Source organism: Falco cherrug, chromosome 12 (genome assembly GCF_023634085.1).
Source record: "Falco cherrug isolate bFalChe1 chromosome 12, bFalChe1.pri, whole genome shotgun sequence".
Taxonomy (NCBI): Eukaryota; Metazoa; Chordata; class Aves; order Falconiformes; family Falconidae; genus Falco; species Falco cherrug.
Window position 1 is genome coordinate 10,378,703 of NC_073708.1, and position 21,009 is coordinate 10,399,711.

Below are 21,009 nucleotides of genomic sequence, written 5' to 3' on the forward strand. Positions count from 1 at the left end.
GGGGCCGCGCGGCGCCATGGCGACGGGTTCGGCGTCGCCCCCTGTAGGCGGTGGCGCGGGTGGCGGCGCTCAGGCGTTCGCGACGGGCAGCCCGGGGCCTGGCGGCGGGGTCCTGGCGCGGCTGGCGGAGGGGCCGGAGCGGAGCGGCGGCGGCCGGCGGCTCCGGAGCGAAGATGGCGGACGTGCTGAGCGTGCTGCGGCAGTACAACACGCAGAAGAAGGAGATCGTGGTGAAGGGCGACGAGGTGATTTTCGGCGAGTTCTCCTGGCCCAAGAACGTCAAGACCAACTATGTCATCTGGGGGTAAGCGGCGGGGCCGGGGCGGGCGGCCGCCGGCCGGGGGAGGGGACGGCCGGGGGGGCGCGGGGAGAAGTTGCCCCGAAGTTGCGGGGGAGCGCCCGGGGGGCCCCGGCGCCCCGCTGCGGGGAGCGAGGCCCGGCCTGGCCGCCGCCTCCCGCAGGGCCCCTCGGCGGCGCCGGCCGCCGCCTCTCCGCCCCGGCGCTGGGTCCCGGCGGAGCGGCTGTCCGGGCGGGCTCGCCTCGGGCCGGGCCTGCCTCCTCTGCGCTCCCGGCCGGGCACGAAGGGCTGGCGGCTCCTCCGGGAAGGCCCCCGGAGCCCGGCCGGCGGCCCTGCCCTGGGCCGGCGGAACCACGGGGCCGGGACGAGGCCTGTCGTTGCGGCCCGAGGGGAGGCGGCGGGGCGGCTGTGCGGGCTGCGGCGGGGAGATGGCGGCAGGCGGCGCCTCCAAGTTTTTCGGGGGGTTGGGCGAAAACGGGCGGCACGTACTTAGTGCCTGCCTTCAGCCGGGCTGCTGCTCTGCCCCGGGAGCTTTGTCCGGCTGCGGGGAAGCCAGCGAGGCCCGCAGCGGCGTCCCGCTGTGGCGATCCGGGGCCGTGCGCACCTGTGCCGGGCCCCTCAGCCCGCTCCCGGCCCGAGAGCTGGCAGCCGCCGAGTTGTCCTTATTGCTGTAAACAAGCAGGGATAGCGTTCCTGTTGCGTGAAAGATTTTTTAAAAAAGGTGCAGTGCTTATTTTCAGAAAACCTTCAGAAAATGAGGTTTTGTACCTGTTGATTTTTCTGGTACAGTGTGTATTGCTTGTGACACAAGGGAGTTCTTTCATCTGAGTTTAGGAGCTGCTTGCTTTTAATGTCCTGACTAGAAGGATTTCAATGAATCTCTTTTAAATCCAAGAGAAGAAAATTGCTTATTGTTAAGTATCAGATAGAGAACGTTTCAGGAACTGATCAAAGCCAGTACGTTATCCTGTGAAGCTGGATGGAAAAACAGGAGAACCAGCAGGTTTGCCAGAAACCCCCTTATAGTTCAGTCTATGACCAGGGATGGCTTTTTTTTTTTTAAAAGCTTTTATAGTTATGACATGAATATTAGTATTGATCCAATGTCCTTATTTCTAGTTTGAGAGAGAAAGGAAAGAAACCTGTGTTTGTGAACTTGTAGACAGATTTTTTTTTTTAACTGGCTTTACTTTGCACTCTTTTTAAAACTAGAAATATGCTATTTCATTACCTATTCTAAGCTTTCAGAAACTGATTTGGGATGTATTGGCTCTGCCTGGCAGAAGTGGGGGATACTGGTGGCTAGACTGAAGCGGAAGGAAAATACTTGGATAGACAGTTAAGTTCTGAAGTTCTTGAAAATTCTTAGTTCTATTTTTGCTGAGCAACTGCATAGAGAATTGCAGTGGTTTCCTTGCTACAAGTTTCTTTTCTCGAGCAGTAACAAGTAACCGTTAAGTAGACACAGTTTTCATTGCTCTTCTGTAGGGAACAGAGAAACTGAGATGCCACCCTAACTCTGCTACTGCCTCAGAGACCTTGAATTAGGCCTAGAAATTGTGAACAAAAGACAAAAAGACAGCAGCTGGAGATGAAAACTTCATTATGTACATTCAGGCAGCTTTATCTTCATTGTCAAGAAGGAGCTGTGTGAACAGAAGACGCTAGACAGAACAGCAGCAGTAACCTTGTAATGGCTGATTGTGTCCTCAATCCTTGTGGTAAACGTGTTGTAGGATTTGGAGGGTGTGGGTTGGTTGGTTTGAAGTTAGTAAATCTTGGTTTAGACCAGTGGCTTCTGAACTTTTTGCAGCATCAGACTGCTGTCAGTTCACAACATTTCTTGTGAACCCTGGTGGAGTTATAGATGTCTAGTCTTTACATTGAAGACACTGTAAAAATGAGACCAGTTCTGCAAGCCAAGGCCAGTAGCTTTGGCACCACAGTTTAGGATCTGTTAATTTAAGTAATTGCCAGACTTATGTAGGGACTTTGAGAAACAATTTTTAAAACTTAAGATTCGAAAACTTTTTTATTCAGGTCACTTTGCAGGATCCAAACTGTGCTTGCACTGAGCAGTTGTTAGTGGCTTAGTTTTTCGTGAAGCAAATCTTGACTTTTGTTTTAGATGTCCACAGCACGGTTGCTGTAACTGCATCTCTGCTGCCAGTCTGGAGAGAGTAATGCAAGTCTGAGCAGCCGTGGTGGCATTCTGTCCCTGCTAGAATTAGAAGTAGTCCCACTAGACATTTAACACTGTGGCTCCTTGAGCAGCCAGGCTGGCAGAAGTTGGCAGCGCTGCCCTGCACTGCCTTCTCTCTGTGCTAGCACAAGTGTCAGCCAAACAATGAATCGGTCTGAGGAACTAAGCCAAGTTAAAAGTAACCCGGGGTGGGGAAAGCAGAAATTAATTTTGATCCAGGTTAGTTTCCAGATAATAATTATATGAATACCCCTGCTGGCACATGAGGAAGGCTAGATTGTCTAAGATTGTTTTGTGTGCTTTGAGCTAAGGGCTGATCTGTGGCCCCTTAAGAGTGATTGTAGAATCTATTTCTAAACCAAAGGAAGGAACCAATCTAACAGAGAAACTAACTTGCTTTGTTTACCCAGCAGAGGGTTTGTATGCACAGCTGAGAAGTTTTTAAACAGTGAGCAGCTGGTCATGGGTATTGTAATTTGTGTGATACTCTGCATGCCTAGTCTTGTATTTATAAAGATTACTGCTTTCTTTTGTGGATGAGACACAGGCCTTTAGTACCTCTGTAAAATTTCATGCTTTGAAACATGAAAGAGAAAATAAAGCAGTTAAAAATGAATAAACTCCTGGCACCCACAGTTTGAGGGTGAATGGATGAGCAGGAAACAAATTTCTGGTGTTAAAAGCAAGCAGGTGGAACTTTCTCTCTTGCATTATGTAAATTTTTTTAAGCTATAGGTTTGTGGTTTTTTTCATAAGTGATATATTTTTTTAATAAACATTACAGAAAAAATACAAGTACTGGACTTTTTAAGGTTGAATCTTAAGATTTTGATTTTTTTCTACTTGGAATGTTTGTAAATTGAATGAAGTGAGCTACCTTCAGATCAGCTTGCTTTTGGTTCTCTGAGAAGGTTCTTTCTGTCTGGAAAACCTGGAAGGAATACAAACTGGTGCTGAAATGTCAGTTTAGACTTAGATTTTCTCCTTGCGTACAGCTGGTTGTCTGTCTGATACTGTCCCTTTAAAGTGCAATATCTCGCCCCCCCTAATAAAACATCTTCTTAGACCCATAATGAGCATGGGGATTTCTTGTGTGTGTGGTTTTAAGTGATGAAGTACCAGCTGTGCCCTGCCGAGCTTTGGCAGTGCCTGTGGCTGTATAATACTGTATTTTCAAATTAATAAATAACCCTTCAGTACTTGTTTTCCAAATGATGCAATTTATTGCTAAATATTGCTAAAAACCTGAGTAGATGACGACCTGGACTTTTTATGCAATGTTCAATGGGTATGGCGCACTTCAAAGAAATAATGAGTTATTCTGAAGTGAGGTAATCTAAAATGTTTGTTTTAAAATGAAGTGGCAACTGTATCATGTGACATAGACTTCAGAGCCAAGTCTATACCGAGGAAGCTTTTGTTTCTACCAGTGCTCTGAATATGTTTAGATCCTGGCAGCGAAACAGTGAAGTGGGCTAACACTTCTTTGCTGAGGAATCCAGTTCTGTTGGCCCTAATGGTGAAACCAGCTTTTGGCTTTTTAGCAGTTGACAGATACTATGTGTCTTACCTTTTCTCTTCAGCAACAAAATGTCATGTGCACCTGCAGATCATGCAGGCTAAGTTTTCGGAAGGAAGGAATGGGGATAGAAAGATTCTTTTTCCTCTTCTCACTGTATTTTCAACCTCTTTTCTCTGCATGTTATTCGTGTATTGGTTTTCTTAGGCATCATTGTGAAAGTAATGTTTTCAGCCTTACTGCTAGTGATGAGTTCTGAACAGATTACTGGACACTTTAAATCTAGATAAATTTAGGAAAGTAATTGCACAAAAAGCGGTACTGGCTTTATATCTGCAGTATGGAGAAAACAGACATACTGCTGTTGTGTTTAGTTGCTGTTTGTGTAGCTCTTTTAGGGTCAAGAAAGTGGTTTTTTTTTATTATTTCCTCTCCCTTCCCCCAGTGTGGTTGGCACTTTTGTGATGTGTGTTTCGATACTGATGGTAACCCATTAGTAAAGCTGCTGCACTTGGAAGGAAAACTCCTTCTTATGGTTTTAGTGGAAGTCTTTCTTCCTTCTCTGGTTTCATTAGAATTCTGTGCCAGTCTTAAGTTTTACAGTTTTGGCCTGGTTGTTTGGTGGGTCATCTTCCTCAGGCTTTGAGGTGAGCTGGCTGATTGGGGATGGGAGCTGGGCAGTGTGGAGGAGCCCTGTCCTGCTTGGAGCTGGGTCTGGCAGGTCCCAAGCCTGCGCCGTGGAATCCCTGGTCTCCTTGATTTCCTGGTCCCGCTGAGGGCTGTGAAACTGATGGAAAGGTCAGTTTCTCAGAGAGGATGAAGTATTTGGGGAGCAGGCTTTGTTTTGAAACTGGAACAGGCATTGCTTCCTCTACAGAATTGTCTGGTGACAGCATGAAGGTGTGGACCTGTGTGAGGGGGGAATCAAGTTCGAAGCACGTGGAACCAAGCTAAAACACTGGGTTTTGTTGGGCCTTGTTTTTTGTTAGTGGTTCTCTTTTTTTCAATTCTTACACAGAGCACATTCCTTTTTAGACTTAAAAGGCATCTTCTTCAAACAGGTTGTTTTGAAGTTGAGGTGTAACTTGATGCTGTCGTGTTGCTCTGAAGTGATCTGACTTGAGTATTCCCATTGTGATTTTGTAGTCCACTTTGGTTTTGCTAGTTCTGTGTGCAATTACTTTCTGCTCGCTCCTTATCTTGACCTTTTGGTACCATTTTGAACTTTTTACTCTCTAGACTTCATGGAATTTATGTATTCCAAATTCTTTACTGTGCCTTCTCTAGTGGTGAAAATTCTGTCCCATTATACCTGAAGAGTACATCATAATACCTCTTTTTTTCAGTTGCATTTCAGTTACGTTCCTCTAGCTGTCCCAGATAAGGTGGACTTTTCCTTTGATAATCAGAATAAATGTTTGAGATATGGGAGAATGTGTTCTTAAAGTTTCCCGAGTCTTGCTGCTTGTATATTTTACAACCCTTCCAGCTCTTATTTTGGACAGTTTTTATAACTTGTTCAGTAAAGAGGCTGGAAGAATAAATATCCCTCTCTCATATTTGTTAACACAACTGATAGTTCACTAGTTTGGCAATAGCCTGATAATAATATTACTGCTTGCTTTTTGAACTCTCATCTGGAGAGAAAAGAGAACTTTGCTACAAAAGTGTGTGCATGAGACAGAGACGGAGATGTTAAATGTTAAAATCTTTCTTTCATGATTTTACAGGACAGGGAAAGAGGGCCAGCCCAGGGAATACTACACTTTGGATTCTATCTTGTTCCTGCTCAATAATGTGCACCTTTCGCATCCTGTCTATGTCCGCCGTGCTGCAGTAAGTAGACCATATTTTATTTTGTTTTGTTTGTGTTAAGTAATAAGTACTTAGTTATTTTCAGGGAATGATAGTAACATTTCAGTGTATGAATTTGGCTGGGGAAAGGAGAAAAGATACACAACAAAGTGCGTGTGTGTTTGAAAAGGAACATGCCTACATAGACATCAAATGACAGTCCCTATCAAGGTGGAATATTTTTCTTGACAATTCACTTCTTAACAGATTATCCCTTCAAACCACCAGGTTGCATTTAGAGGAAGAGTCTGTCACCCAAATATTAACAGTAATGGCAGCGGTTTTTTTGACACTACAGTCACAGTTGTCTCCAGCACTATTTCAAAAGTATTTTTGTCCATCTGTTCTCTGTGTGATCCCAATCTCGATGATCCTTTAGTGGCTGAGATTGCAAGCAGCTACAAAACAGAGAAAAATACAGCAGGGTAGCTTTGCAGCAGAATCAGAAGTATGTAATCTAATTAAAGAATGTATTGAATAAGCTCTACAAATAAAGATAGGGAAACTCTGAAAGAGTGTGTTTTTGATTTCCATTTGACTGCTTTTTATGAGCCTGTGCTTCATCTTCCTCCATGCCACACGGTTACCTGATATAGCAGTGCTGCGTGTTATACATAATTGGAACAACAAAATTGAAATACTAGATTTGTGTACCAGCACTGACTCCTGGCAGAGAAGCACATATGTTAAAAGGTGGTTCTTAATCTTATTTTGCAAGTTTTGATGTGATGGAGGAAAATGACTGTCCTCTCTTTCAGTTTTATTGCAGAAAACATGTTTTGTTTTGTGTAGCTGAACAATCTCTAGGAAGTAATTGCATTTTTAAGCTTGATGGTTATGCTTTCTTGGGAGGCAGGACATGTGTTGCTGTATTTGTGTGAATTGAGTAGTTTTCAATAAAAGTGGAAAATGTTGAGCAAGAGACTTTCTGGGGGAATAATGGTTTAATGTCAAGTTTGCTGTTTTTTCAGACTGAAAACATTCCTGTGGTAAGAAGACCTGATAGGAAAGACTTGCTTGCATACTTAAATGGAGAAACATGTGAGTGATGCTTTTTTTTAATTTAGACACTTAGTGCACTCTGTTGCTTCATATTTATGGCACAAATGAGGGGTAGGAGGGGAAGGATGGTTAATGGTGGTCAATTTGCAGCTTAACTGAATGTGTTCAGACTTCTCAAATGAAGTTAGTATTTATTTTATTTTTTTGTTGTTGTTGTGAACTTCATTATTTTTATTGCATTTAGCAGCTGCATTCCTACATGCATGTTTAGAAGTGAGCTACTTTTTTATTATTGTTTATTGTGTGTAACAGCTTTTGGTCAATAGTTATGTGTTAGAATGCTTAGACTGGTATTTTTTTCTTCTCTAGACTGTGGGAAACTTTCGGTAGTGCATTGATCTTGATGTAATAAGTGTGTGGGTTAAAATCTTCAGTAAAATATTTCAAACCACTGCTTTGTCAGCCTGGCAGATTTGCCTAGTATTCCATCATTTTAAAATTTTTTAACAATAGTCAGAGAAAAGAGGTTTCTCTGAAAGATAATTATGGCTTACTTTTTGTAAGTTACTCTGTTTTGTAGGCGGTCTTAGAATTTTAAGAATACTGGAACATGAGATTATTTCTGTAATATGAGCAGTAAACCATTTTTTAGGTATGTATTTTAAACAACCAGGAGGTTGTCTTTATTCCAAAAAACTAGACAAATTAATAGATCTTGATTCCAGGTTATAAAGAAATTATCTTTGACTCTGTTTTCTTTTATGTATACATAGAATCACTGACTAATTTATATTGGAAGGGACTTCAGGAGGTTATCTGGTTCAGTCTTCTTTTCAAAGAAGGGCCAAAATGACCCTGACTGCAACCTGATCTAACTTCATATTCAATCAGGCTCTGAATATCTGCAGTTACAGTGTTTGACACTGTCTTTGCTACCTAATATCTAGTTAGAATTTCCATTCTTGCAATTTGTCTGTTGTCCTCCTTCCTTTCATATTTAAATACTTTTTCAAATCTTTCGTACTTAAATGAAATGTTGTGTTTGATTACAGCAACCTCCTCAAGCATAGACAGAAGCGCTCCACTTGAAATTGGCCTTCAACGGTCCACTCAAGGTACGGTTTAACTAAAAAATAACTGAGGTTTATTTTATGAAATTCTACTACAATCTTGCATTTTTAATGTCCTTTTTTTCTTGTAGTTAAAAGAGCAGCAGATGAAATATTAGCAGAAGCAAAGAAACCAAGAATAGAGGTAATGACTGTCATCAATACAAAATGGGGGTGGTGGTAAATTACAGTATATATCTGTTTTTGTAGCAGTTCAGTTCGGTACCTGTCCTCTGGGTCCACACAGCACTTGTGTTAGTGTGAACACAAACTGGAAGGAGTTAAATTTGAAGCCTGTGATTTAGACTTGGAATTGTAGTTGCTAGATACGTGTTGTAGTATGAAAGGGGAAAGCTTGACCACATATCTGTAAGTACCTGTTGTATTATAATTGTCTGCTAAGAGCTAGGGCATTGGAATAAAAGTGCTGTTTAATGACTTGTTACAGTTATTTGCCATCCATGAGTTGGCATTAAACTTAAATGCCAGTCTTATCCCCATCGATGGATACTTTTTTGGTTTACCTACTGTTTTAGTCCCTTTATAGCAGTATATGAAACTCCCAGTGATTACTATCATCTGAAGCTCTGTCTTAATCAATTAATGTAAGTGTATTTTCACAAGTGCCTCTTGAACAGAAGCAATGTGTCTAGTTATTGCACACATTGTATTACTTTAGTTTTAAAAACTGACTTACTGTTTTTCCTGATATATTTTTTTTAAACTATGTTCATCCAGTTGTCTCCTCTGTGAGGTATTATAAATCTGGCTGTATAGATAGCCTCAGAGTACTAAGGCTTTAGATTTCTTCTTAGAAGGGTTATCAAAATACATAAATTCCTTTATTAAAAAGTTGGATTTCAACATGTTTGTGCTTAGTTATAACTGCATAAGAACAAAAAACCTTTATGTGTTCTTAATGGCACATGAGCAGATGACTGCTGCGAGATGACCTTTTGGTGATCTATAGATTTTTGTTCTACATTACCCTATGTGGTTGTGATGCCAGTATGTTTGAAACTGTAGATCTTCACTATCGTAATCTGGAGAATCAAGAATTTTGCATATGAGCCTAATGAGCTTATGGCTGTCTTCTTTTTTGTTTCTTTGCTGCTCCGGTAGCTCAGAGTCTGTAAAATCTCTTAAGTTATGTGGAGACCATCTCCGTGTAGGGCTTCCAGGTCTCTCTTGATACATGGGCATGGTTTTGCTGTGCTTCAGCCTTTCCGAACAGACTTCTAGTGATAGGATAGGCTTGAAGCTGATTTAAGTTTTGCGGGGGAATAAGACTGATCAAACACAAGTGGTAGCAGCAGTACCAGAACCTGAGAAGATGGCATAAAATTACATCTCTCTGCTGCTTTCTCAAATTACATGTCTGTCTCAAACATGGTATGAGTTACTAGATGCTTCCTTACTCAGGACTTTTTTTTTTTTTTTAATATATTCACTAGGAATGCCATTTATAAAAGTTTTGTGTCAAGATAAAAGTTCTGAGCTTTTTTTCTTCTTTAAAAATGTCACTGATTAAATAAATATCTGGCAAATCTGAGTGTCCAACAAATTTACCTGTGAATATGTATGTGTGTATATGTATTGACATACCTGAATGTGTGCATTCTTTGCCAGCTGTAAGTTTTCTGATTTTTCTGTTGTTCTCAGTTGTTCTCTGAGCAAGGCTCTTTATGAGGGATTGCTAGTTTCCTTTTAATTTTTCTAATTATACTTTGTGGCTCTTGAGAGGAAATTTCCAATAGTTGTACAGTTAGTGCTAGTGCATAGATCAAAACTAATTGGAAATGTAGATTGTCCTTCCGAATGTATTAAAAAAGAAAAAAAATCTGCATGGCTTTAATTCTAGTTGTATTTATTTTTATAAAGAGAATGCACAAAATACTAAATGTTACAGTTAAACATTACTGTTACTGCTAGGATGAAGAGTGCGTGCGTCTTGACAAGGAGCGGTTGGCAGCTCGGTTGGAAGGACATAAAGAAGGTATCGTGCAAACAGAGCAGATCAGGTAGGAATAATTATTCTTATGGGTAATGCTGAATTAAAGGAATGATAAGTATTATTTTGCTATTCAAGGCAGCCAGTTTTACTTCTGTCCAACAGCTCTCAGTGGAAGTCTCTCTCCCTTAGGTGCTATCAGTAGTAATGTCTGAGGAGGCAGAACGTCATGCCTAATCAGACTCCTGTTCTTGAGTGGAAGGTCAGCTGTCACTGCGTGAGATTTGGTTTGTTTTCGGAAATGAGCAGACAGTTGTCTCTTCCTCCTACCAAGTCTGCCATTTTTGCTTTCTTTTGCCATGATGTTTATTTAAAGCAGTCAGATACAATGAGCAGAACTGCAAGGGGGAGCTGATTATCTCTATTCCAGAAAAAAATATCTTGTATTGAGGAACATCTTGTATGCAAAAGGAGGAGAACATTGTGGGAGTAGATCAAAGGGTAACACAGCCTCTGACTCCACAGAGGTGAGCTGCCTGCCTCCGAAGAGGCAGTAAGCACCAGAGAATAACGCACTGTCATTGCCGTAAGTAGTAATCTGTGTTCAGGTGCTTAAAAACTCGCCCATCACCTTTCCTCTTCCGTTGTATCCATCCAGAACTTTGCATGGGATGACAGCTGATTTTGAGTTTTGCAACATATCTTCCCAATGCCAAGCAGAGAGGAAATGAAATTCTTCCAACATCTTGTTGATGCTAAGGATCTCGGGCTTAGTACAGTATCAGACTCTTAAGAGCTCATTTTCAAACACCGGAGTTCAGAAGTATGAAAGTAAAGGTAGCTTCTTAATTTCTTTAGAGTGTCAGCTCCCATAATGTGAAATGGGAGTCATGCTTCCTGCAGTTAAGGTGTAGGGGTATGAATTGTCTGCACTGGATTTTGCAGATAAGTAGTTTCACTTGATTGACTGCGTTCTTGAGACATTTATCTCTTGAGTGTAAACAATACTATGAATGCTTGTCTGTCCTTTACTGGGATTAAATGTAACAGCCTGTCAACGATTAATATAGCAGAGTTTAGGCATTTGTAGAATCCATAATTACCCTAACCACATGAAAAATACGTATTTTGAATGACTTCTTTCTCTCTGCCTCTTGTGTAGGTGTACTTAAAAGGAAACTATAGGGAAAAAAAAAGATTGAGACCTGACTTAAAATGAGACAGTCTAAGGATCAAAAAAATCAGAGTATGCACATTGTTTTGTATAAACTAATAATCTGGATACTAGCTTGAGTGTATCACAATTTCATTTTGGAGTTGTGAGACGATGCAGTGGGGATTACTGAGTGTTATTCGGAATGACTTTGTGTTGTGTATTTATGGATTTTTTTTTTTATGTTGAATGTGAAAGACTGCTTTTTTAAAAAACAGTGCAAATAACATTTACAGGCAGTGAGTAGGAACTCAGTGCTTGTCACTGTTGTTACTTTGTTCAACAGCAACATAAAAGAAGCTCCCTTTCCAGTAGCTTAGTTGTTAAAGGAGAATACTTCACAACTGGTACTCATTGTATTAATTTTTCAGTGTAATCTTAAACAAAAAAATCATGTAAAGTTGAATTGAGTATGTACAGTTAGGACTGTGCAATTCAGTCCTTTTTTATTTTTTTTCTTCAGCTCACCTGCAAAACAATAGGGCTCACTGTTTGGCAACCAAATTCTGTGTTTGCAATTAAAAGCAAACAGATAAAGATGTTGCACTCTTGGACTGAACTGGGCTATCTCAAACACAGATTAATGTGGACAAAGTTACTACCATCTGTTGTTTGTTTGGCCTACATGCTCTGCAAAGGTAATGCATCTTCCAACTGGCCAGGTCCTCATAACAGCACCTCAGCTGAAATTTAGATTAATGCTTTGAAAGCCTCAGAGCAGCCAGGGATCGATTGACTGGACACAAAGTTGTAATCCATGAGAAATAACAGGGAGCTGCAATTTGGATGATGTTGTAAATGGAAGTGTCCCGATGTTTCACATCTGCGATCTTTACTTCTGCTTGTTATAGCTGGGATTTTTTGATGTTTTTTGTGCTCATACTGGGATGGAGTCTTTTGTCAGAAGTTTGATTCTCATGCCCAAAACAGCAATGCCAAGCTCATGTAATCTTCAAGTATATGTAAGGTGACTATTTTATGATTTGTAGCATAGCCATAAACACTAATCAGGATGAAGTTACTCGTTCACAAATTCTTTCAGAATTGTTTGTGCGATTACTTGGTCTCTTTTGTTACTTTTGCTTATTTAGGTCCTTGTCTGAAGCCATGTCAGTGGAAAAAATTGCTGCTATCAAAGCAAAAATCATGGCAAAGAAAAGATCCACTATCAAAACTGATCTGGATGATGACATAACTGCTCTTAAACAGAGAAGTTTTGTTGATGCTGAAGTGGATGTAACCAGAGATATTGTCAGCAGGGAGAGAGTATGGAGGACAAGAACTACAATCTTACAAAGCACAGGCAAGGTAATGTTCTGGATACCAAGCTGGTTTCATGGTCGAAATGAGAAACTGCATTTTCTGTTTCCTGTCTCTCTGACTTGTTAACTGTAGATGACTTGGGGGATTGTGCTCAGGGTTGTAGGTAAAGGTAGGCTTGGAGGCTGTTGGTACAGTGACAGAAGAGGTTGTTCTTACTTTGTTACAGTAAGCCTAAAATGTATCTCAAAATACTTGCTTCAGCCATTTAAAAGATACCAAGTAATCACTTAATTCCTCTTAAACAAAGCTGGCTTGAGCCCTACAGTTAGGAGGGCTGTACGAAAGTACCTGCTGATTTGAAACGTACAAAAATGGGGAGTAACTGATAGAGCGAGCAACAGGTTTACATTTAAAGTCCAAATGCTGCTGAGCTGTGGAAAACAGTAAAGTAGTGCAGAGAGAAAATGCTAAAATGAAAAAAAAACCCAGAAATTGTTACCAAGAAGAGGCTTTTCTGTATATTTTTGTCCCTTTGTGCTCCTTGAATCCATGTCTTTAGCTGCACTTGGTTATGTGCCATCCAGACCATGGTTGCAAGCACAGATGACATCTTGCTCTCTTTGGACAGTTAGGCTTTCTTTATTGCGGTGTTACTTGCTGCTTCCTTGAGAAATGTAGCGCCAAGTCCATTTCTGAAAGGTTGCGAATATCTGTTTTCCTGAGGTTACTGTCAAATTGAATCTGTTGCCTTCACTGCTTCTTTATGTACTGTCAGAGGAAAACAATGTTTAGAAGTAAATGAGGTTCCAGTTTTCATTTGTCTGATTAGTGCTCATTTTCATAGCCTGTTCTCATCACGTGAGTAGTAGAATTTAATTCATGAGTTAGGGGGTAATTACTATGTGGCACATACCTGCATGCAACATGCAGAGTGAGTATTGCTTCTTTGAGTCGGTGAGGTTTGCAGCAATCTTGCTGCTGAAGAGTTGATAATTTGGTAAAAGCCTTTAAAATTTTTGTCACTGGAAATATTTGTACTGAAGGAATCTGGGTAGCTTTTCCTCCTTTAGTGAATCATTCATGGCTTTCATATCTTTACGTATCTTCCAAGGGAAACTTGCAAAGATACTAGGGAGAGAGTTAAATGTTTTATTGTAGTATCCTTGTAATAATAGCAAGATGAGGTGGTGATTTTAAGCAAAAGCTGACATGGGAAGAAAGACAAGAAACAAGAGATCAAGTTTATTCTTGGATTCCAGCACGCAGTTGCTTTGACTAGCCTGATGAATGTAATAGGCATAATAGCAAGCCTTTACTTCTGTTTGTGCAGGGTTGCAGGAGTGTTCTTGATAGTATGGGCAGGAATCATTGAACGATAATGTTTATTTTCTTGTACAAGTATCAGTGAGAGTAAGTAGATGGGGGTGGTGGGGGAAATACCACTTGTTACTCAGGGCTGTGACTTATCCCAGAACACCTCAGGGTTTTTTGTTTGTTAGTAGGTTGACTGGGAGGTTTCTTTGGTTGGGGGTTTGTTTGTTTGCTTTTTGTGGTGTGGGTTTTTTTGTTGTTGTTGTTTGCTTGTTTGGTTTCTTTAATGAACTTTAGTGAAGACTACCTCAAAAGTTATCAGGAAACTTGGGTATGTTCTCTCAGGCAGATCATTCCTTATCTACTTGCCTGATCATTTAAAGAATTTTGATCAGGTAAGCATGATACGCCTCTGGAAATGGTGTTTTGACTTTACTACATGATACTTGAATTGCTAATCAAAAGAATTATCTGCTTGGTATAGATTTATCTACAGATCTACAGTCTCCGGAAACCTCTTTGAATGTTTGAAATTGACTTCAGCAGTAGTTTACATACCATCTAGCGTCTGACTATTTACTGTCTGAATTTGTGTAGAACTCCTGGGTGAATTGCAACACAGTGAGCACCCCAAACCTTCAATTTCATTGTTTCTTTCCAAACTGTCTGAGGCAGTTCCTTGCTCTCTTTTACACAGAGAAAAACTCCTGTGCGTGAGCCTTCCCAGTGTTCTCTGTAGTAAACAAAGATGCAGTGATAGCTTAAGGTGCAAAACTTGCCCCTCACTGCAGGAGGGATGTAGTGGGGCTGGGGCACCAGACTGGTGGGGAGCGGCTGGGGGAGCTGGGGAGTTCAGCCTGGAGAGGAGGGGGTGCTCAGGGAGGGACCTTATTGTTCTCTACAGCTACCTGAAAGGAGGTTGGAGGGAGGTGGGGATTGGTCTTTTCCCTCAGGTAAGTAGTGACAGGACAAGAGGAAAGTGCCTCAAGTTTGTTACAGGGGAGGTTTAGATTGGGTGTTAGGAAAAACTTCTTGACAGAAGGGGTGGGCGAGCACTGGGACAGGCTGCCCAGGGATGAAGTGGAATCACCATCCCTGGGGGTGTTTAAAAAGCATGCAAATGTCGTACTCAGGGACATGGTTTAGTGGTGGGCTTGGCAGTGCTGGGTTAACAGTTGGACTTGATCTTAAAGGCCTTTTCCAACCGAAATGATTCTATGATTCTAAAAGTAAAACACTAGGAAGATCAGGCCACAGCAAAATGAAATAATCTGTCATCCTTATCAGCTCTCCGGCAGGTTTCCTCTGATTTTGATGTGTTTGAAAAGAGTACTGATTCGTCCAGCAAGATACTTGTCAAAATGCTACACAGATGGCAGTAATCTTGACTATATTTATGGAGTATTTACTGTTTCTCCTTTTGGACACATTTTCTGATACTGAAGTTTGCTTTTTACTTCAAATAGCCTTTTTTTGCTTTATAGAACTGTTCCAGGATTATTTTTTTTTTAAGTCTCCAGTGACATAGTGTTCTCTTAACATCTTCAGTGGTTTTCATGAATACTTGCATTCTGCCCTTTCAGATGCTGCTTTTAATTATCTTTTGATAGCATCTTCATTGTTATGTAGATCCCCTTACTGAAATTATAGTAGTGGATTTTTTTCCTGCCTGTGGGAGTGTTTTTGATTTACAACAATGTTGAATTGAAGTACACTGATACTCCTTTTGTAGAATATTCTTCAGCAGCTATTTCTTTAAGCTAGGTACTATGGACTAAATGAAGAGATGCTTTTCCTTTTTAGACTACTTTGGCTGGTTGCTCCGAGAAGCAATTATGATAGATAAAGAATTAATTGCTGCATCACTTACCTTCTTGACACTTACCCAATTTACAAAGTAACTGCAATCTCTCATAATTACTGTTTTCTTTGGAAATCTCTGTACTGTCTTGTTCATATTGGCAATGGATCCCTAAGGCTCTAATGATCTGGGGCAGGTTACCGTTAATTTACTATCATTCATTGGTTGTCGTTCATAGTTTCTTTGACTCTGAGCTTTCTGTAATGCATCACACAGGTCCTTTATCTGTATGATCCCCTCTGTTTTGCAGTCCCCGGCTGTCTTTTTTTTTTTTTTTTTTTTTTTTTTTTTTTTACTGATTTTCGTGAGGTTCCTACTTCTTGTAAAATCAGGCATTTGAGTTCATCTGTCCTCTTCTGTCTTAAGATTTCTAGAATTTGTATTTGTCTGCTTGCTTATTTTTCTGTTTTGGTTAGAACTTTTTGTTGAGGTAATTTTCCATAGTAGTCTTCCTGATTATTATGCAGTTCTACTTTCTTTTGGAAATACAGTGTTTGATTTAATTGCTAGTGGATGAGTCATCCTGCACTGTCTGTTTTAAGTATCTGTTGGCCTTCCCCAAGTCTGTAGTGTAATCTTACAGATTTTATGAATAATGTGATGCTTCTAAGTAACCACTTTTCAGAGCCAAATTGCATCTGTTCAGTCTTACTTTTTGCGTGTGGGGTTTTGGCTTTTTTTTTTTTCTCTTTCATAGTAGCTTAATTTTAGAACTGCTTGAGAGGATATATTGTTTAAAGCCATTTCATTTCAGGTGTGGCTAAAGGCATGCAAAACAACATTGTTTCAGTGAGTCAACTGCCAATCTAAACAGCTGAAAATTTAGCATCAATCACTTTTATTGCTTTTGAAATTTGACTAATTTCTGAATTCTTTTACCATTCTTTTAACAGCCACAGTTGTTGGGGGTTTTAAAAAATTAATCTCTTCCGTTTGTCCTTGCTTCACACAGTCCAGTTCTCATTCTTAATCTTCACAAACACACACAGAATCAGGGTGAGGGAATTGCTATCTTCAGACCTGGCCCAGCTGGACATGCTGGAGAAGAGAGGCAGTACAGGTGTAGGGTGGGAAGTTTAAAGAAGAAAAAGTGAAAATTATTTAATCTGTATATTGATATTTGGATAAGGTGTCTTGCTACCATCAGTGTCTTACTAGGTTTTTTTGGGTGGTCTTTTTTTGTATGAAGCTGACATAATAATTTTGGATGCTTACTTCTATCATGTTAGAAGGGTATGAATGGGCCATTGGTAATGTAGTTGTGCCATTGCCCGTGGAACCTGTTTCTGAAGAACAGGTTAAGTTTGTCAGATATTTACATATGTTAAATCAGTTTGAGATACTGTCTGGTGAAGATACATTGGAGTTAATATTGACACTTTAGAAACTACAAATCATAGGGGAAAATACAAAAATACTACTTCTGTAATGTCTTTGAGAGAACCTGGGTATATGGAACTGGATATCTCTCTGGTAGCTGAAGTTTTGAACCATACATAGAATATTTACCATCATAAGCATGTGAAGTGTTAAGTTTTGAATTACTGTTTTGCAGAAGTTTTAGTTCTATTGTGTGCATGTTTTTAGATAAATGTCTGGCTGTTTTGTAAAACAAACCCTTGAACACATAGAAAAAAACCCAACAGTGTTTAAACTGAAATGAATTTCTTCCTTTCATGTCCTTCCTCTACCTTCCTTCCTGAATAACCCTTTGGTTTTTATAATCTCCTGTAGCAGGCTCAATCTTTTCTGAAAGAAAAGCCTCCTTGTTCCATCTCTGCTGTAAATCTGTTTGTGGCACTTGAATTCTTCCTGTAGGAAAAAATTAAAGTAGCCTAAGCAGCAGTTTCAGCATTCACAGGTGTATTTGGAGGGTGCATTTTGTTGGTGACTGCTGATGTACTTGATATTTTTTTTTTTTTTTTTAATCTTTAATCTGATTGCTCAGAAGTATTTCTTAGATAGGCAGCCAGATACATGATAACTGGGTGGGCTGGGTTGAACATGCTCTGCTTTATGCGTAAAGAAATGTTAAAACTGGAATCTTGGAAATGCATTAATACTGGCCTTGTGAATTTTCTTTTTGAAATGAACCAGTGTTTTTACAGGAATAGTAAGCTCTGAGTATTTCTGATGTGTTGTGTGGTTTTGTTTTTTTTTTTTTTTTAAATCTTTCATCCTTTCTTCTGTAGAGTGTGGTGGGTTGACCTTGGCTAGATGCCAGGTGCCCACCAAGCTGCTTTGGCACTCCCCTCATCAGCAGGATTGGCAGTGGAGAAAATAAGATAGAAAAAAACTTGTGGGTCAAGGTAAAGGTAGTATAATAAAAGCAAAAGCAGAGATTGCATGCAGAAGCAAAGGAAAACAGATTTATTCTGAACTTATTAGCAGGTGATGTCCAGCTGCTTCCCTAGAAGTAGGGCTTCAGTACCTGTAGCAGTTGCTTCAGAAGGTACACTTTGTAATAACAAATGGCCCCACCTCTCCTTTCTCTTACTGTTTATTGCTGAGCGGAGGTAATACGGTATGGAATATCCCTTTGGTCAGTTTGGCTTGGCTGTCCTGCTATGTCCCCTTCCAAGATGTTGCCTACCCTCAGCCTACTGATGAAGAGGGAAAGTTGGAGAGGCAGCCTTGATGCCGTGTGAGCACTGCTCAGCAGCAGCCAAAACACTGGGGTGATACCAACGCCCTTCTAGCTACCAGCGCAAGGCACAGCACCCTGAGGGCTGCTGTGGGGAGAATCGGCTCCGTCTCAGCCAGAGCCAGTACGTAGGGATATGCTAGAGGTTATTGCTAAAACTTCAAATTTTGGGTAGCACTCTTCGGTCATATTTTCTTACAGTTGCGAGAATATTAGAGTTACCTTTTCTCAAGTGGACTCTAACCCTATGTACAGGAGAAATAACACAGTCCATCTTATCAAACATATGGGAAATCTTGAGTGCTACACCACATAACCTTTCTGAATTGCTTTGACTAAGAAGCTGGAGCAGTGGCTATATGTCCGCCACATATGGGCCCGTAGACAGACACACACTTACGTATCTGTGTGCAGCAACTGCCTGGGACTTGTCCAGCTGCTGGTTTTCTGGATTTCTCTGCCTTTTTCGACAGCTCTGTAAATCCTTTCTTTACTGTCTTCTTTGAGCCTTGTGTAAGTCTTTTGAAAACATTGCAAGGCACTAGGAGTCTAGTGTGACCTGTACAGTTATTGTGTGTCTGGATACTCTCCAGGGAAAAGCACTGAAGCAGAACCACATAAGCTGAATGTGAGAAACTTGAATTTCAGGTGAACGTTTTTCTAATGGAATTAGCTGTGTATAAAATTGAAGAATAAGCAGCTGTGGGCTCCTTGTGCAGGTATCCGTTAATGAACAGAAAAGCTATTTAGAGTGTTCAACTTGGTATGGGATCAGAGTTATGTGAAACTTGGTCCCTCTAGTTTCGTAACCTTTGTCAACATACAATTGTTTCTTTATGTGCGTGTAACTTGCTAGCTCTAGGTGGAAATCTTGAAGCAAAGGTCCTATTTATTGCTGTTGCTTCACTTCTGCACACCGACCCATTTGATTCTCTCACAATCTGAGTAGTTAATCTTTTCTCTGTTTAACATTTACCAAAAAGTTAAGAGAATATTCTGAATTACGGCTTCTTCATATATAAAAACTGTTCTCTTTCCTTTCTAATAAAGTAGGAAGTAAGCCTGAATTTGAATAAAATGCTTTTTCTCCTTATCTCCTTTATCTCCTGATATTTTTATATTCTCTGTTCTTATGTGAAAGACCTAGACTAGGCTATTGAGCACATATTTTCCTTAAACTTTGTTTTAAAAACACAGGAATCTTGTTTTGTGTAACAAGCAATTTGTTTAAATAAACAAGTTCTTTTGTTGTGGTATTTTTTGGTTTTTTGGTTTTTTTTGTTTTTTTTTTAAACCCTCCTTTTTCAGATTTGGAATGTTCAGTTGTTGCAGTCCTGTTGTAATGTGCTAGTTAGCTATATTTTAGAAAAAAGCTTGATGCACAGTGTATTGTGTATCCATAAAAAAAAGGACGTTAATACAGAAGGGAATGGACTCTGCTCTAACTTAATTTTGTAGAGCATGATTGTGAGTTGTATGTATTAAATTCCATAATCTTGATTATTTTTTTTTTATCTCCCCAACCCCCACCTTCTGGGTATGTTTGTGTGCATGGTGATGAGAAGTCCAGGACTGAGTAAGATGATTAGAGTTTATAGCTGAGCTAGCTGGAGGGATTAGTGCTTTCCTGGTATGTGGCATTTATCTTGGATGTAACCCACAATTGCAAATTTATCCAATACAGTCTTTTGCTCTGAACTCTTTCAGAATGTTACTCCTTTGTGGTTTTATGTATTCCTGCACGTAAGTATTAAATAATGAGACTTCTCATTTTTCTCCTTCTCCAAATGAATCTCATCTTTATGGTGGTCAGTATCTTCAGTTTTCTGTTACCACCTGGAAAATATTACCACTGCAGACAGTATCTGCATATTTTATTTTTTAAAATTAATGTCTTCTATTTGTGCAGTTGATCCTTTTAACAGTGACTAACATATTTGAAGTAAATGCTGTGAGTAATGGCTTTTTCAGTTAGTTTCAGTTCTCATGTTTCTGTTCTGACACATTTTGAGCATTCTTACTAGTGAAGTCACCTCTGAAAGGGATTAATACAGTTATAATCACAATTTCATTAGATTCTTTTATATGATCTTGTAACTGGAAAATACATTAAAGTAATTTTATAGCAAGAATAATATAGTATTTTAATCACTTTTGACAGCTGAAAGGGGTGAGAGTAAAAATCTGGATATTTGAAAAGACATTATTGGATTGTAAAGGCAACTTTTATGTCTGGGCTCTAGGTGGCAGGATTGTTCCATGTTCCTGGAATTGATAATCGTGGTGAATTTAATAGCAAAATCGAACAGGCGAAGGTGTGCCAGGTTAATAGCAACTAGTATCGTCATTAGAGCTTTCAAATGGAACAAGCGTATCATTTTAGAATGGCTGTGCACAGGTGTAATGGCGTGGTGTAGCTTAAGTTCCCAAACTCCACTTTATCCTATATTAGCTTAGTAAAACTGCGAAGACCGGTATATCACTGCTAGGCACTAGTGCAGACATTTTGAATACAGCACTTAAAGGAAAGAAGGGCCAGATTATAAAAACTGTATTTTTATTGTGCAATAATGAACCTTGTTTGGTAAATAGATACCTTGAATTTGTTAGAAAAATCTGTAGAATGAAGCATTGCGTTTCCTCAAAGAAAATTTAGGTTAGCTATAAAGTAAACTCACCATTCTTAAGCACTGCTTCTATAGCTATTAAAGAAATGTATTTCCATATGCTGCATTCATAGGAGAAATAAACTTGGATTATGTCTGAGGGTGGTTTTTGAGC

The 21,009-nt window shown here is 40.0% G+C and overlaps 2 protein-coding genes across 2 annotated transcripts in view; both read left to right on the forward strand.

Annotated features, from left to right (window-relative positions):
• Positions 1-101: 101 nt before the first annotated feature.
• The window catches only part of CDC73 (cell division cycle 73), a 112,854-nt gene continuing 91,946 nt past the window's right edge, over positions 102-21,009 (forward strand). Inside the window, exons 1-7 of the mRNA XM_055724419.1 lie at positions 102-304; positions 5,751-5,856; positions 6,846-6,915; positions 7,929-7,991; positions 8,078-8,130; positions 9,918-10,006; positions 12,241-12,457. Coding sequence (XP_055580394.1) covers positions 174-304; positions 5,751-5,856; positions 6,846-6,915; positions 7,929-7,991; positions 8,078-8,130; positions 9,918-10,006; positions 12,241-12,457 — 729 coding nt within the window. The 5' untranslated portion in view covers positions 102-173. The remainder of the gene's footprint in view (positions 305-5,750; positions 5,857-6,845; positions 6,916-7,928; positions 7,992-8,077; positions 8,131-9,917; positions 10,007-12,240; positions 12,458-21,009) is intronic.
• Positions 5,924-6,335, forward strand: LOC102055295 (ubiquitin-conjugating enzyme E2 D2-like). The gene is given in 4 exon segments (XM_055724449.1): positions 5,924-5,929; positions 6,021-6,100; positions 6,102-6,277; positions 6,280-6,335. Coding segments are annotated over 4 exon segments (318 nt in total).